This window comes from Lampris incognitus, chromosome 20 (assembly GCF_029633865.1).
Source record: "Lampris incognitus isolate fLamInc1 chromosome 20, fLamInc1.hap2, whole genome shotgun sequence".
Classification (NCBI taxonomy): domain Eukaryota; kingdom Metazoa; phylum Chordata; class Actinopteri; order Lampriformes; family Lampridae; genus Lampris; species Lampris incognitus.
Window position 1 is genome coordinate 20,017,713 of NC_079230.1, and position 16,471 is coordinate 20,034,183.

A 16,471-nucleotide genomic window follows, 5' to 3' on the forward strand; every position below is an offset into this window, starting at 1 on the left:
TTTTTTTTTTAGCATATCCCCTTGCAGCAACTTTCAGAAATGACTAATTTGTGCCATTAAGTAACTGCACCACTTTCCAGGTAGCCTTTAAATTATTCATGTAATTGAGACTGTGCGCTCCTCCTCTGCTGCCCTGACCCAATAAGATAGTTACAACCAGGCCTCGAAGTCAAGTCTTCATTTTCTCCAAACGCTCACTTTTTCCTTGTTGTTGGAACAGTCCCCCTGCTCATAGTTGATCAAAAAGTGTGCACTCACATCAGATCGCAAGAGGTCCCAGGTCAAACTCTCCAGAGACCGTTTTTACTTGTGGAAAGAGGGTTTCTGCAATGAGCAAAAATAGATCTGCCTGGCTTGTCAACTGACCGATGAAATGGTAACCTCCTTTCACAGCAGATCTTATTCATACCTGAGTAGCTAGCAATCGTGGACACAGAATAATGAGTGAATATTCTTGACCTTTTTTCTCCTACCTTTACAGTCCACCCCTCCCCATAGTGAATGTATTGGAAAAACTCTGTACCACCAAAAAAGAGACTTGGTGGCTGCCATCCTTGACTGAGGAGTTAATGGGTTTTGAGTTCACGACAGCCTCCGCAGACAGGGAGGTGCGGAGGAGGGATGGGGGCGGGGGGGTTGCTTGTCAATGATCGATGAGTGCAGTTGAGGCAATCGTTAATTAGTGAAGAAAATGATGCACTTGGCTAGCCTTGATCGCCGCAGATGCTGCTGGTACCCTGTCAGTCATCGTCACTTCCAACCTTGACTTTTTTTTTAACAGTTCTACCAATATGTTGGCCGTTATTTCTTGACGTTTGCATCCGCCGTTCTCTCTTTCAGCTCTCTTATGCTTACTATTTCATGCCTCCCTCCCTGAATCCCACCCTCTCCCTTCTCCCAGGAGCCAGTGTCATCCCCTTAAAGCTGTCACTCAGTGTTTTGGTGCTCCGTGACGCATCATGTGGCGTTGCCTATAATCGGCTGTCACAGCTGTTTCATTGAGATGGACACCTTCCTCTCAATTGCATCTGCTGTTCCTTCTCGCTCACTGCTCCACCGCCCATTTATTTCTCTCCTCGTGTACTCTCTCGCTCCTCCTTTCCTTGGGCCAATCAAGCCACACCTCCATGGCAACCGGCAGCGAGGGTAAAACATCCACAGATGGTGCTGAGTAGAGCGAGTGGCAGGCGCACTACGAGATCCAGTCAAGGAGCGTGTTTGTTTGCTGGAGTGTGTGTGAGTGTGTGCGTAAGAGAGAGAGAGAGAGAGGGAGACACGTCGGGTAGCCACTGTCTTGTGAAGGAGGCAGAGTTGCCTTGGAAAAAAAGAACAGAAGAGGGGCAGGAGTGTATGCCAGCTGGGAGAAAATAAAACAGAGTAGTGGGAGGTAAAGCACTAATTAAACTGGAGGAGGAAGAAGAAGAAGAAGAAGAAGAAAGAAGAGGTTTGAGAAACCTTTTAAAGAGAGCAGGAGGTAGAGTGCTGGTAAGAAAATATTGATGACCTGACAAAAAGAGCACAGCGTTGATCAGGGAGCGATACCACAGAGCGAAGTGACAGAGGAGTCCTGATATACATTTACAGGACACAAAACCCCCACACACACACACACACACACAACCCCCCCCATACACACACACACACACGCTGTCCTTTGCTTACACATGAGTGACAGTCCCACCGTAGGCAGACACGAGGGTGACCGAAGAGTCGAGGAGTGCACTGCCGCCCTTTTCCTGGGACTCGAGAGTTTTTAACTCTGTCAAAATCAGCGGCCGTTTTTTGATTGGGATTTAAACCCCAAGCCAGAGTCCTCTTTTTGCACTAACCCCGGGCTTCAGAGCAAAGATGAGCTGCAGGAAGCGTTGCAAGAGGGAGATCTTCAAATTTGCCCAGTACCTGTTCAGACTCATCACTGGCACTCTCAACACAGGTAAGACTACCTGCCGGTGGACTTTGACAGTCGTTTCTCCTCATGAGTTCTCTTCCATTCACAGGGATTATGCCACATTTAGAAAGTGACAGTTTTTCTCTCTGACCTAGCTTCTGCGTCATCCTCTTGGCAGTCCCAGCAAAGTTTTTACCTGATATCCACAGTGGGATAAAATAGACTGCAGGAAGGCTGTAACCAAAGACAAGCTTTGACACATGGGGAGGGTCTGGGACACCTTGCTAACCTTGTAGCCTTGTAATGTGTAGTGTATATGTACATGTTGATGTGACTGAATCCAGCAGCAGCATTATGTGGAATTCTTAACTAAGTTGGGGCTTATTTCATAGTCAAGGGTCATAAGTGTGTGTGTGTGTGTGTGTGTGTGAGAGAGAGAGAGAGAGAGAGAGAGAGAGAGAGAGAGAAAGAGAGAGAGAGAGAGAGAGAGAGAGAGAGAGAGAGAGAGAGAGAGAGAGAGAGAGAGAGAGAGAGAGAGAGAGAGAGAGAGAGAGAGAGTCATAGGAGATATATGAACTCTACAGAACCAAAAAAAATTAATTATTTTCAATGAGCTCAGCTGAAAAGAAACACATTTTCTATACTTCTCGCATCACAACTCGTGCGTTATCTTTTTTTCGTGGAAAAGCTCAGCTTGCAGACGTCCTCTCATGCAGTGTTGTAAGTTTGGCTGTTAAAGGCATTTTGTACGCACTGCACCAAGTTTAAGGAAGACAAAGTGTCTGTCTGTGCTTTTGTCAGCTTAGTACAGAAGTCATCCATTTGCCCATCTAGATGTCACCAACCTTCTTGGTTGGTCGAATCTGTGTTGAAATTGGAAATAGCGTCATTTTCAGTATCCCTTTGACAATGCTTACCTGATTGAGTTTTAGATACCTGTCCAATATGTTTTATAATGTGTCAACCGTTTGCTTATTCTTTATTCCTGGTGCCCGAGTACTGTGTGCACACCCAGGGTTAATATGCAACTGATGGTACAGCCAGGACTGAAATAATGACCTTGAATAACATGCTATTTTAAAGATTCTTCAAAAGCACGTTGTTGGCTATAAAGCACGTTGTTGGCTATTGTCTGCCACTTGCACACAGGGGTAAATGAGTCACCATCTCTTTATCTGAATCATATTCCAAAGCTTTCGCTGTCCCCTTTGTTTTGTGCACACTCACAGGCGGCTTTTGTAGGAAGAGCACTAATGAATCAATGGTTTTAATGAGATTAAATGTTGGATTATACTGGATTACCATCAGATTAGGCCATGAGGAGTTCAATGCAGCACAAAGGTTGCCAGCAGTGGCATACTTACATATACTGCACCAGTATTGATAATTTCACCACTATGGATTATTTACATGCTTTATCTAGTTGGTGTTGTGATTGTTTATCTTTGGTGCTCTCATGGCATGGTGCCTTTTATAATGAAGATTTGTCTAGGTGATATTTTAGGGTAAGAACAAGGTTGTGGTGTGTACGGACTCCCTTGTCTCTGAGTTGCATGATGCTTTTGTCTAATTTTTACATTTATTGAGCTCATGCCAAAGTTTATACATTTGCTGAACCTGCCTGGAGAGATGCTACCATGGGCATGGTAGTGATTTCCATTATGCACCTCAAGATCAGTGTGAGGCAGACTTGATTTTCACCAGCACTAGCTTCTTAAAAGTCCTTGTAAAGTTTCCAAAGACACATATTTACTGAAAGGGGGAGATAGACCTCTAGCATTGGGAGATTTTCATACATTATTTGGCCTATTTTTTGCAAGGTCCCCTTGGCCTTGGCCATAGGGAGATAATTGGGGGTTGGTGGATAGGGGAGTTGGTGGGTAGCCTTGTAAGAGTTTCTCCACCAGTGTTGTGCTGTCTGAAAAGAGCACTGTAGGTGGTATAAGCTTTCCAGTCATACTAATCAATTTAAGCTCTGTAGTATCTCCTGGTGAAATTATCTTCCCAAAGCAGAGATAATTTGTGACGATGGATTGTTTCCATAGCTACCAACAGGTGATTGCAGTCACATTGTGGTTTTGAAGCCACCGTTAGTTATTACATGACTGCAGTCATTCATAATTTCCACATTGGTCTGAAAGACAGACACAGATACCTACAAAAAGCAATATTATATAACTGTTCCCTTCAACAGCAGCTGTGATGTTCGTTTGGGTGCAAAATTGTGGGCCTTCGTGTTGTTATGTATGCTTATTAATTATTGATAATGACTGTATATATAAAAGAGTTGATTTGTTTCCCTTTGGAGCCAAGCCAGTGCTGAGTCAAAGAAAGAGATTGTTTTATTGACCACGGGATCTTCTGAACAACACTTTATCATTGCCACTCTGTCTTATGAATCCTTTTCCTCCATAGATAAACTTCAAATGTCTTGATGCATTCTCAATAATCTTTAAACCATCAATCTCTTTGGGTGGCATGACAATTGTGTTACTAAGATTACTTAAATATAGCTTGACTGTACCGAGAGCAAACCTTTTATCCATGATAACCAGTAAGCCTTGTGCTATCCGGTAATTATTTTGAACAAGTAAGAGCTAGTTTTAAATTTTCCAAACAATTGATCATCAAATGCATGGTAATGCAGCCTCCTCGCCATCTTTGAATGCTTCCATGTATCAATCAATCAATCAATCAATCAATCAATCAATCAATCAATCAATCCAATCAATCAGTCAATCAGTCAATCAAGTTACATTTTATATAGCACTTTTCTAGCCACTCAAAGATGATCCCAAAAGACACATGAGTTAGCTTGCATCACTGATAAATGATGTCTTTGTCTCAAGGAGAAGTGTGATAGCAGAATGTGAAACCAATGCTTGCTGGCCCCTACAGCCTAGCTGAGGTCAGTGCTGCAAAATCATTAAAAAAGCACTTCATAGTTGAGGGATTTCACGTACCATAACCAGTCAGGTATCAGACACTAACACCCGATGAATGCATCTAATTCTCTGTGAATGTAAATTGTTGATGAATGCAAATTATTGTTGGTTATTAACAGGATTTGACCAGAGCAAAGCTGACGTAGCACATCTGGGTGACTAGAAAAATACACTTATTGATAAAGTCCGTTAACAGGCCATGGGGTTTTCAGTTGGGATGTTCATTGTCTAAGAACAAGTGCACAGCCACTGCTTCATTGATTATTTACTCAACAGTGCCACCGCAGTCACATACTAGGTCGAGTATGTTGTGTAGTAAAGAGGTCCTATCATGCTTTTTGGGTTTTTCCCTTTCCTTTAGTGTGTTATATAGCTGGGAGATGTGTGTAAAATGTCTGCAGAGTTACAAACCCCAATGGCCATGCCAAAGGGAGTTATTCCCTCTGACAGAAAACACTGCCTGAAACGCCTCATTTGTTGTCCAGCATTTTCTTCCGTTATTTATCTACATCACTATAATATATTTTCACAATGCCCTGGTAGTGGCTAGTTTGGCCTGCCCTCAAACAAGTAGAGTGGACGGGTCACAGACTTTGATGCAACACTAGGAAGTTTGGTTAGCGTGTATTGCAGTGTCAAGAAGATGCTGATTTCTTCGGTGCAAAGGTAATTCCCATTATATGGACTTCCAAAGGAAAAAGGATGAAATGAAGAATCAGTGGTTAAAATTTCTTTTTACCACTGTTCCTCAGCAGTACAACCCCAACCTTTTGTGTCCCCTTCATTTTACAGAGGCCTGCTTCCTGAACCGGGTACAGTTCAATGCTGGATTTTTGATTTGTTTGCCAAGAAAGCACTAGACAACATTGGATACAGCTTCTTTATTTCGGGCCAACAACAGCTTTATGCCAATGTGTTTGTGTGTTCACACCGGATTTATGGCTAGGCTAGTGCTAAAAGACAGGGCTGTTCCATCTGTAAAGGGCTGTGTTGAGTCAGAAGTGCAAGCTGTAAGTACCACTATATCACTGAAATTTTTGTCTTGTATTGATAATCGGACCAAATGGTTTGTGAATACAGTTTCAGTGCAGTGCGCGTATACAATGAAGCTAGTCCTGGGTAAGATGCTAAACTGCAACGCTGGCTGTAGAGAGGTCACACCTTACCTCAGCAAGGGCCCTTTAGCTAAGGACGACATCCCTACTGGTAGATCTGGTCCTCCTGCATGCCTGTATGGTACTTCCCATGGTGCCCAGTCCAGCCAACACATTGGCATAGGAGGAGGGAACTCTGATTTCAAATCCACCTGCTGCCTTGTGGGTTGATGCCTCTTTAGGCAAAGGCTAGGAGAAGGTAATTCTGAATTCAAATCCCCCAGGTACAGTCTACCCAGCTGTCAGTACCCTCAAAGGGTAAACCATGTTGGCTCCGCTTAGTCAACTTGCCAGCGGTTCCGGCAACCGGCAGCTGTTCTGGCAAAAAGCAACAGGATTCTTCTCCGGCCGTCTCAGCTATGCTGTGCCACCGAACAACAGAGGATCTTGCCAAGGGACACTATAGAGCACCAAATAGTGTCATCATCTAGGGTGCAGTATCACATTGAGGCTGCTAGGGTACAGCCTCACATGTGCCCCTGATCAAGGCAATGGGAGGAAGTGACTGGAGTTGATCCCCGAGCGCTGTACGGTGGCTGCCCACTGCTCCTGGCTACACAGCTAGGATGGGTTAAATGCAGAGAGTAAATTTCATTTGTATGTATGTACAAAATGACTAATAAAGAATATTCTATTCTATATTCTATATTCTATTCTAAAGTTATTTAGGGAGCTAACGGCGATTTGCTCAAAATAATATAGCCGTGCAGTGAGCAGTCAGATATATGCCTTTATTCCAACCATATCCGTTCAAAATCATGACGTTATTTTCACAACCGCCGAGGATAAATGTCACTGTAACCCCCTATCATATTGCAATAGTTCATTTACATTTATGGGTATCTTTTGCCTAGTTCGGTACTGTCACTTTGAAAGACCGTGAGTCTACAGGTCAGGCTTGCTAGGTGGTAGGGGTGGGCGGATCGATCCAAACATAGATTTTATCGATCCTCATGGGTATCGATACCAGATCGGTTCTAGCGCATGGGCTCGATACCAGTTTCAGTTTCTCTCTTATAAGTCACCCATTTCAACAAAGAGTGGAACTGTGTGCAAAAACCATTCTATTGTCGTGAACACATACACGCACACTTTGCTTCTCCTCCGCTGCTGTTGCTGTCGTGTCGTCACGTGAACATGCGCGTCGCGCACGCACCGAGGCACACCGCTCCTGACTACCGGCGCCAATCCAACACATGCGGTGATGGCAGAGAGAAAGAGGAGCACTGTGTGGAGTTATTTTACACATGTAAGTGAAAACTTTGCAAACTGCATTGCGTGTAAGAAGGCTGTTCACTACTGTGGCAACACCATCAATTTATATAACCATATGAAAAACCACGAGAAAGAGAATGCAGAGCTTCAAAAGAAACGAAGGGGGGGAGGAGGGGAAATCTAATGGACAGACAGACAGACCCCCAGCGCAGAGACTGAGTTCACTGGCAGAGTCCTTTCAGAGAGGCAAGGAGTATCCAGGTAGGCTGTGTAGTAAAATTAATATGCTAGTCAAATTGGATCTTCAGCATTGGTTAATGTTAGATTTTCAAACTGTGATTGTACATCATTAGCTGTTACTTTAGCAGACTGATTAAATAAAGACTACGTATATTCAGGTAATCACATATGTTAAGCCCACTGAAATTTATCTAAATTAGTTATTTTAATGGAATTGGGAAAAAATTTACCTCAAAACTGAAATATAAGAATGGCTGAATATAGTAACTTATTGTGTAACAGTGAAAGGGAGACTATATGATTCCTGTATGTAGTCTATATAGGCTATCAGTGTTGCCAGGTCTGCGGTTTTCCCGTGGAATTGGGCTAATTTCAGGATGTTGCCTCGGGTTGTTTTTGTTTTGTCCCCCCCCCCCGCAGGTTGAGGTTTTGCATGCAAATTACATTAATTGTATATTTAAATAATTTAAAAATAAACTATATTTTAATTTAAACACATTTCAAATTCAGCAATTTACACAACTATAGCACTGAAACAATCGTACTCAAATCCTAATCTTAACCATTCGTGAGAAACAATCTATAGATACATTGACTACAAATGTAATAAAAAATTAAAAAAAACGTTTATTGATATTGGTGTCTCCATGTGTAAATGGTAGTAATGTATGATATGACTGAGTATTTGCAAGTATTTACACATGTACAGTGAGTGTAAGATTAAAATGTAGCCCAGTGTATTAACAGGACAAAGTGTAGGCCTATCTCTTGTAATAAGGTAATATAATTGCATTGAATAAATGCATATGAAATAAATACATTCATATTGTCTAGGCAGGGAGGAAATTCATCCAAAAAAAGAGGAAGAGAGAAACTAGTTTGTGCATCAGTGAATTGGTCTAACATTTCCAGTTATTTATGATAATATATCTGATAATACAAGACAGTCTCTAAAACTAGTCAAGATACAGACGTATTTAAATGTCTATTTGCTGGACATGGGGGCATAGTGTGTACGTTTTTGAGTTTACTCTACTAATTTACAGCCTTGCAATATATTTGGCAATGGTAGTAATGCTGTTGGTTTTTAAAAGCAGTGTATAGTGTTTGACAGGGCCGCATTTAGAGTTTTGGTGTTGGGCTGTTTTTGGGGCTAGTTTTAGTTGCCATTGGGCTAGTTTTTGGGCTAGTTTTGATTGGTCATTGGGCTGGTTTTTTCACAAAGACCTGGCAACCCTGTAGGCTATAGACCTAATTATTTTGTTATTTCATATAGGTGATTCCCTAAAAGCTCTCAATATAACCAGAAGCCTTGCTGAAATGATTGTGAAGGACATACAACCTCTCTCTGTGGTTGAAGATGAAGGTTTTAGGAATTTTGTCAAGACACTTGAGCCACGCTACAATATTCCAAGTAGGAAAACTTTAATGGAAGGGAAAATACCAGAAATGTATGAAGAATGCCGATCAAAAGTTAAAAAAAAATCTCTGGATAGTGGAAACACTGTTGTACTCACAACAGACATGTGGACATCAAGCGCCACAGAGGCTTATTTAACTGTCTCATGCCATGTCATTGATGAGAACTGTCAAATGTAAGACTATGTCCTGGAAACCTGTAGTTTTGCAGGACAACACAGCGCTGACAACATTTGCACAGAATCAAAACGAATCATTGAGGAATGGGGCATAACTGGCAAAGTTCAGGCTGTCGTCATAGATAATGGAGCCAATTTGGTTGCTGCAGCGCGCAAAGCATGTTGGGCGCATTATCCATGTTTTGCACACACTTGAAATTTAGTGGTAAAAGACTCCATTAAGGCTCTTCCTGATCTACTTAACATTCAGCAGAGATGCAGTGCTATGGTAGCTTTCTTTCACCATAGCAAAAGAGCAGCAGAGAAGCTCAAATAAATTCAGAAACAGCTGCAGTTTCCAGAACACAATGTGATACAGTCAGCTGAAACAAGATGAAACTCTGTGTTCTATATGTTCAAGAGACTGTGAGCAGAAGGAAGCTGTTTACAACAGTCCTCTGCCATCTTGGAAAGAGCTCACTGTGCTTAAGTGAGGAAGACTGGTCCATGATCAGTCTCTCCATTGATGCCCTGTGACCCTTTGAGGAAGTGACAAGAGAGATATCAATCGAAAAACATGTTTCACTTTCAAAAGTGATTCCTCTCATGTCACTCCCTATGAGAGCAACTACATCTTATAAGCACAACAGTAGCAAGCTAGCTGCTGAGCTGTCAGTTCAATGCCAACGTCGTTTCAAAGGTATTGAAACCTTTTATGGTCTCGCTGTCAGCACCTTCCTGGACACATGATTTAAAAACCTTGGGTCCGCGACCAAGCAAATGTTGAACCTGTAAAAGGGTGACTCATCACTGAAATGCAGTTACTGAACAAGACCTCAGCCACTTCAGTGTCAGCTCCTGAATCTGCCTCAACCTCTGCCTCAGCAGTAGATACTGCGACTGCCTCAATCTTCCCTGCAGTGGCTACTGTATCCCCACCTGCAGCAAAAGGTGGGATATGGACAGAGTTTGACACTCTAGTTCTTGCATCCCAGCAGCATTGCACAACTGGCACTGGTGCCTTAATTGAAATGCTCCAGTTCTCAGAGGAGAAGCCAATTCCGTGGGATCAAGACCCACTAACTTTGGTGGGGGAAAAAAATTAACAAACATTCCCCTCTATAAGCAAGCTTACCAAGAAACACCTGGGAGTCATTGCGTCCTCTGTACATGCAGAAAGGATTTTTTCTAAGGCAGGACAGTTAGTAAGCCAGAAAACAAGTGCAATGAAAGGGAAACATTTAACAAGTTATTGTTTCTGAACAAAAACCTCTAACTCAGTGGTTCCCAACAGGGGGGCTGGGGCCCAAAAGGGGGCCTCAGGGAATATTTTCTTGGTCACAGGAGGACCTTGGGGGTAAAAACTTTGAGAATGTTGCTGTAACTGAAGGAAAGAATAATTGTTTAGGGTAGTTTGTGCTTTTGTTTGTTTGGTTATTTGCACTTTGCTTGTGTACAACAGTTTTAAGACATTCATTGTTCAAATAATTGTTGTACACTTTATTAAAAAAATGGAAAGGGAAAAATGTAAACATGTTATTGCTGAATAAAAACCTCTAACTCAGTAGTTCTCAACAGGGAATATTTCCTTGGACACATGAGGGTCTTGGAGGTTGAATGGTTGAGAATGTTGCTCTAGGGTTTGTGCTTTTGTTTAGTTATTTTCACTTTGTTTATTTATTTCAAATAATTGTTTGCACTTTGTTTATTTAAAAAAAAGCCAGTGAAGAGGTGCAGTGAAACGGAAAATGTAAACATGTTGTTATTTCTGAACAAAAACCTCTCAAGGAAAGAAGAATGAAAGTTTTAAAACATTCGTTCCCCACTAATAATTGTATGCACTTTGTTTATTCAAAAAACCTTTTTCATGATTGCACATTCAACTTACAGTAATAGAAATATTTTTATTTGCCTTTAAAAGTTGTCCTGTGTTTTAACATGCACATGATTAAGTGTGAAGCAAAAAAAGTCTTTAAAATCATAAATCAAATAATAATTTAGTGGTCATGAAAATGTATTCAGATTTAGCCTATTGATGATTCATTCACCTCATAAATCATGACACACTGCTCTCCCCTACATGAAAGTACATAAGCCACTTGGAAAATAAAAAGGTATCGGTATCGGAATACTGGCCCTGTATTTACTTGGTATCGGATCGAAACCAAATTTTGCAGTATCACACACCCCTAGCTTGGGGCATCCGTTTGTGGTTTGGACCGACCACAAAAACCTGTCCTACATCCGCAGTGTCAAACGGCTGAACTCCCAGCAAGCCAGGTGGGCCGTTTTCTTTAATAGGTTTGACTTTGTATCGTCTTACCGCCCGGGCAGTAAAAACACCAAAGCCGGCACACTATCTCGTCAGTTTGATACTACAGGGAGGAGCGCTGAGCCCGAGCCTATCCTGGCCCCATTCCGCATCATTGCACCGGTCCTGTGGGGGATTGAGACCGGGTGATGGTGGCACAGCGTACTGATCCAGGGCCTGAGGGTGGCCCTCAGGAACATCTGTATGTGCCCCCTGCAGTCCGGCCACAAGTCTTGGAATGGGGCATTCATCTCGTCTGGTGGGCCACCCAGGGGAGAGGTGGACTCTGGAGTTCATTGGCCGCAGGTTTTGGTGGCCAACCATGCGGAGGGACGTTTCCTGCTTTGTGGCAGCCTGGGTCACCTGTGCCTAGTAGAAGTCCCCATGCCAGCGTCCACCCGACCTGCTCTGCCCGTTGCCTATCCCACATCGGCCCTGGTCCCACCTATCAGTGGACTTTGTCACTGGCCTCCCTCGATCTGAGGGGAAGTCGGTCATCCTGGTCATCATGGATCGGTTTTCCAAGGCGGTGTGGTTCGTTGCTCTGGCCAAGCTCCCGTCTGTTTGGGAGACCGCAGCCTTGATGGAGTATGTGTTCTGCATCCATGGCCTTCCTCATGACGTGGTGTCAGATTGTGGTCCTCAGTTCGTCTCTCGTTTTTGGAAGGCCTTCTGCTACCTCCTCGGGGCTACTGCCAGCCTCTCTTCAGGCTTTCACCCTCAGTCTAATGGGCAGATGGAGAGGGTGAACCAGGATCTGGAGACCATGCTGCGCTGTCTGGCTGCTTCCAACCCGTCCTGCTGGAGCTCGCAGCTGCTGTGGGCAGAGTATGCACACAACACTTTGCAGTCCTCCACAACCGGCATGTCGCCGTTCAAGTGCCAGATGGGGTACCAGCTGCCACTGTTCCCGGACCAGGAGGCTGAAGTGGGGGTTCCAGCAGCAGCCGACTTTGTGAGGTGGTGTGTGTGGACCTGGAGAAGGGCCCAGGCCGCGCTGTTATGTGCCAGGTCCAGGTTATGTTGGCAGGCCAACCAACAGCAGCGGCCAGCGGTTCCCTTCCAGCCAGGGGATAAGGTGTGGTTGTCGTCCAGGGACCTCCCACTGCAGATGGAGAATTGGATGCTGGTGCCGCGCTTCATGGGTCCATTTGCCGTGGTGGCACAGGTTGGTCCAGTTTCCTATCGGTTGCAATTGCCTGCCTCCATAAGTGTCCATCCGGTGTTTCATGTTTCTCTCCCGAAGCCTGTCTCCACCAGCACTCTGTCTCCTCCCGTCCCATCCCCGCCTCCTCCTCGCCTGATCGATGGGCTGCCTGCCTATACAGTTAGGAGGATTCTGGACTCCCGCTGGGTGCGTCGCAGTGTTCAGTATTTGGTGGACTGGGAGGGCTATGGGCCGGAAGAAAGGTGCTGGGTTCCGGCGTGGCACATCTTGGACCAGACCCTCATCCATGATTTCTGGCACCGTGGCCCGGGCTGGGCCATGGGTACGTCAGGTGCCATCCCTGGGAGGGGGGTGCTGACACGATCACTGGCCAGAGGACCAGCAGCCAATAGGTAACATTTCCTTATCTGCCTGCAATCAGCCAGTATGAGTTGCACCTGTGCATTGATTGGCCCGTGATGATGTGCACCTGTGCTGGGGACTATTTAACTGTGTGTTTTGCCGACATTCTCTGTCGAGTCTTGGAGAGGCTTCACGTCAGTCTGAACCCTCATCTGCCTCCTCTGTGTAAGAGAGTGTTGTTGCTTAGTTTAGTATTTTATGTTTATTCAAGTTTGCATTAGTGCCTGCGCTGTTTGGCAGTAGTCTTTTGTTATTATGAGTTTTGCTGAAGTCCTGTAAAGAGGCTTTGTACTTTACCAACTGCCTCTGCCTCTTCTCTGCAACTGGGTCCAAATACAGTGTTACAGGAGTGAAACGAGCACCGTGTGTAAGAAGCCGGTCCGGCCACAGCTGTGGGTAACGCCTGTAACCATGACAACATTTAGTACACACCAAAAATGGCAACTTCAGATACTTTAGGAGGTACACTTAGGAGGTACACTTGACCCATCAGACAAACACAGTTGTAAGGTTTAAATCTATTACGTTTAAGGGACATGCTTAGCGTAGAGTACCACTAGATAACTCAGGTGGGAGCAACTCCGGCGGAAAGACAATGACCAGACTGAAGATGTTCAGATGACACATCACCCTTATCTCTGTCAGAGTTACCTTCATCTCTGTGAGCTCCTGGCACCCCATATGGGAAAAACTAACACTCACACCAGACAGGCAGTAAGTGCAGAGATGAGAGCAGCTGTCACTTTGTGTCATTTTGGTAGCGGGGTTGAAGAGAGGAGGGCTCTTTCAACTCAGAGCTTTGTCAATGGGGGAACATCAGTGGCGAAATATCCTCCTCAGCCTCTGAAAGAAGCACCGGAGAGGGCCCTTCTTGCGCTTGACTTTATGCTCTCTTCCTCTCTCGGCCTCCTTATCTTCATCAGGGGAGGGTGTTCCTGCCTTGGCCTCTTGCATTCTGATCAGGGAAGGATGATTCTTTGGCTTCCTCCTCTTTCTGCTTGGAGGAGTTCTCTCCCTGATAGGAGGTCTTAGATGAAGCTCTGTAAAGTACAAAACTCTTGTCATTCTACTGTCAATACACTATAATACATCCCACTCCTGTACACTGATTGTCTGACTTTTTTACAGCAAACTTGTTTGATCCATTTCTCTGAGACACATGGCAAAGTTGTATACTTGTCTATAATGTGTTTTTTTTTCATCTACCACTAGAAACACAGTGATCATACTTGTCTCTGTATTCTGCACTGCTGTCCATGGGGCTGTCCTCCTTTTCTTCCTTGGCCAGTAGTTTTTTTTCTCCTGCTCCTTGAGGGTGGCATCTCTCTGCAGGGCCTTCACCTGCTGCAGGTGTACGTCTTTGTCCAGAAGGATCGACTCCTTTTCTTGCTCCATGGCCTCCTTGGTAGAAAGGGCAGCCTTTACCTCTTCAGATTTGAGGTGACACTCTCTCTGGAGGATCTCATTCTGACAGAAGAGTTCCTCGCGATACATAGCTCTCTCCTGCTGACATCTCTGGATGAATGCAGACCTTGTCAGGATGGCTCATGAGAGATCTTCCACCTTTCTCATCCATTCTTGCAGTGCAATTGACTCCTTTACTTTCTTCATGGCCTCCTTGTCAGAAAGAGTGGCCTTTTCCTCTTTGGATTTTGGAAGACACGGGATCTCATTCTGATAGAGGAGCTCCTCTTGATTAGTAGAGCTCTCCTGGCGCCATCTCCGGAGGTATGCAGTCTTGTCCAGGATAGCTCGTGAGAGATCTTCCACCTCTCTTATCTTCCTCATCTCCTCTTGCAATACAGTGGGGGGTATCTCCAGGGGTATTGCCTTCATCTGAGATGCCTTGTCTCTCCATCTTTTCATTTCCTCCGTTGCAGCTGGTGGTCTCGCCCTCCTCCTGTCCTCTTCTGTCATCTGACACTAATACAGAACAGCATCAGTTAAATCAAAACTTTTGTCAAGACTAATTTTATTTTCATTTCATAATGTATCATTATCTAATGCATGTATCATCAAATTGAAAAAAAATTAGGACCCTCTCAAAAATGAGATAGTTCATCTCAAGGGGTTTATCCTAATCAGAATCAGAATACTTTAATCATCTCCGAGGGGAAATTGGGTCCTAGTACAGACACTCGCACTCTAGTAAAAGAAAAACTAACAAGATAATAAGAAAATAGAAATGCATATAAATAGAAGATAAAATAGGAAATATAAATAAGAATAAAATATGCAAATATATGTTATATATTCGCAGATTGCGTTATAAATATATATTGCTTTTTTCTGTGCATTATAACTGCAAAGCCATGACGATCCGTTACAAAAAAGTGCTCACATTGTAACGACTGAGTTTATATATGCACATCCTACTGTTTGACATCATCCAACATTAATGTCCAAACAGTTTTTATTAGCTGTTGACAGAAAAGTTTTTTTGGCTGTAATATGTCCCCAGTGAGCCCAATAGGCCATTTATTGATCCAGAATGACATTCGGCCTACTTGTGAGGCAATTGTTGCTTATGATTCAATTAGGACTGTACTGTAGGCTCACAGTTTATCTGTATTCATATCACTGTATTAACACTGCTACCCGGGAGGCCTTGAATTTTTCAGCTGAACACGATTATAAAAAAAAAACCTAAATAAATAGAAAAAAGGGAACCAAATCAAAGATGCACAGACTCCCAGGTCAGAAATCCAAACAGCAGTGTCAGCAGTTCTTCAGTATATTAGCCCAGCAGAGTTTCATCCACTTTCCTACACCCCAGGAAATCTTAACATCTTTTTCAGAGAGGGGGGGGGGTATCTGGGAGTCTGGGGATTTAAGCATCTTACTCTTAACTGACATAATTGGCTGCCTATCCGTTATTTAATAATACTCTTGATCTATGCAGTGGGCCAGCACTCGACTCTTCTTTTCCACCCCTGTTCTTTTCCACCCCCTTCACAACACACTGTAAATCTGTTGTTTGTTGAGTGAGATGTCTTGTCATCTTTCTCCACCCCTCCACAGTTTCCTTCATTCCCCAATGTTTGGCTTTAGCGGCTGTGGCTACTGAAATGCATCATCAGTTTTTTTTTTTTTTACTTTTAATTTCTTACATGAGGACAGGTTCAGATAATCACAGCCGATACTGACTGTATTGTCTGGCATCCCATTCCCTTGCAAACTCTCCGTTCACCCTTTAGAGCTGGCTGAAATGTGCAGACAGTAGTGTGTGTGTGTGTGTGTGTGTGCATGCAGTTAAAATACACCCATCTGGAGAGAGTTTTCATTGCTGGACTCCGTGCTGATCTATCAAAGCTTTGATGGTCCTGAGAGGGCAGGCCAGGTTTTTATTGATTTCAAGTAATTTGATTTAGCTTGTGAATTCAATTGCTTTGAGTTCCATGGAGATAAATATTTCCTCGTCTGAGTTCCTTGCAGTGGAACAATGCCGAATGATTGTACCGTTTTACTGCCTCTAAATTATTCGACAAAGGGCAGTGCAGGGTCACATTAAATGTCATACAGGCATGTTTTCCTGTTGCCCACAAACCTCACATGAGACGGCATAATCAGA

General features: G+C 43.8%; 1 protein-coding gene across 1 annotated transcript in view; it reads left to right on the forward strand.

Moving 5' to 3' along the window:
* The first annotated feature begins 1,753 nt into the window (after positions 1 to 1,753).
* kcnip4a (potassium voltage-gated channel interacting protein 4a) overlaps positions 1,754 to 16,471 on the forward strand; it is a 177,525-nt gene continuing 162,807 nt past the window's right edge. The window contains exon 1 of the mRNA XM_056299985.1: positions 1,754 to 1,933. Coding sequence (XP_056155960.1) covers positions 1,849 to 1,933 — 85 coding nt within the window. The 5' untranslated portion in view covers positions 1,754 to 1,848. The remainder of the gene's footprint in view (positions 1,934 to 16,471) is intronic.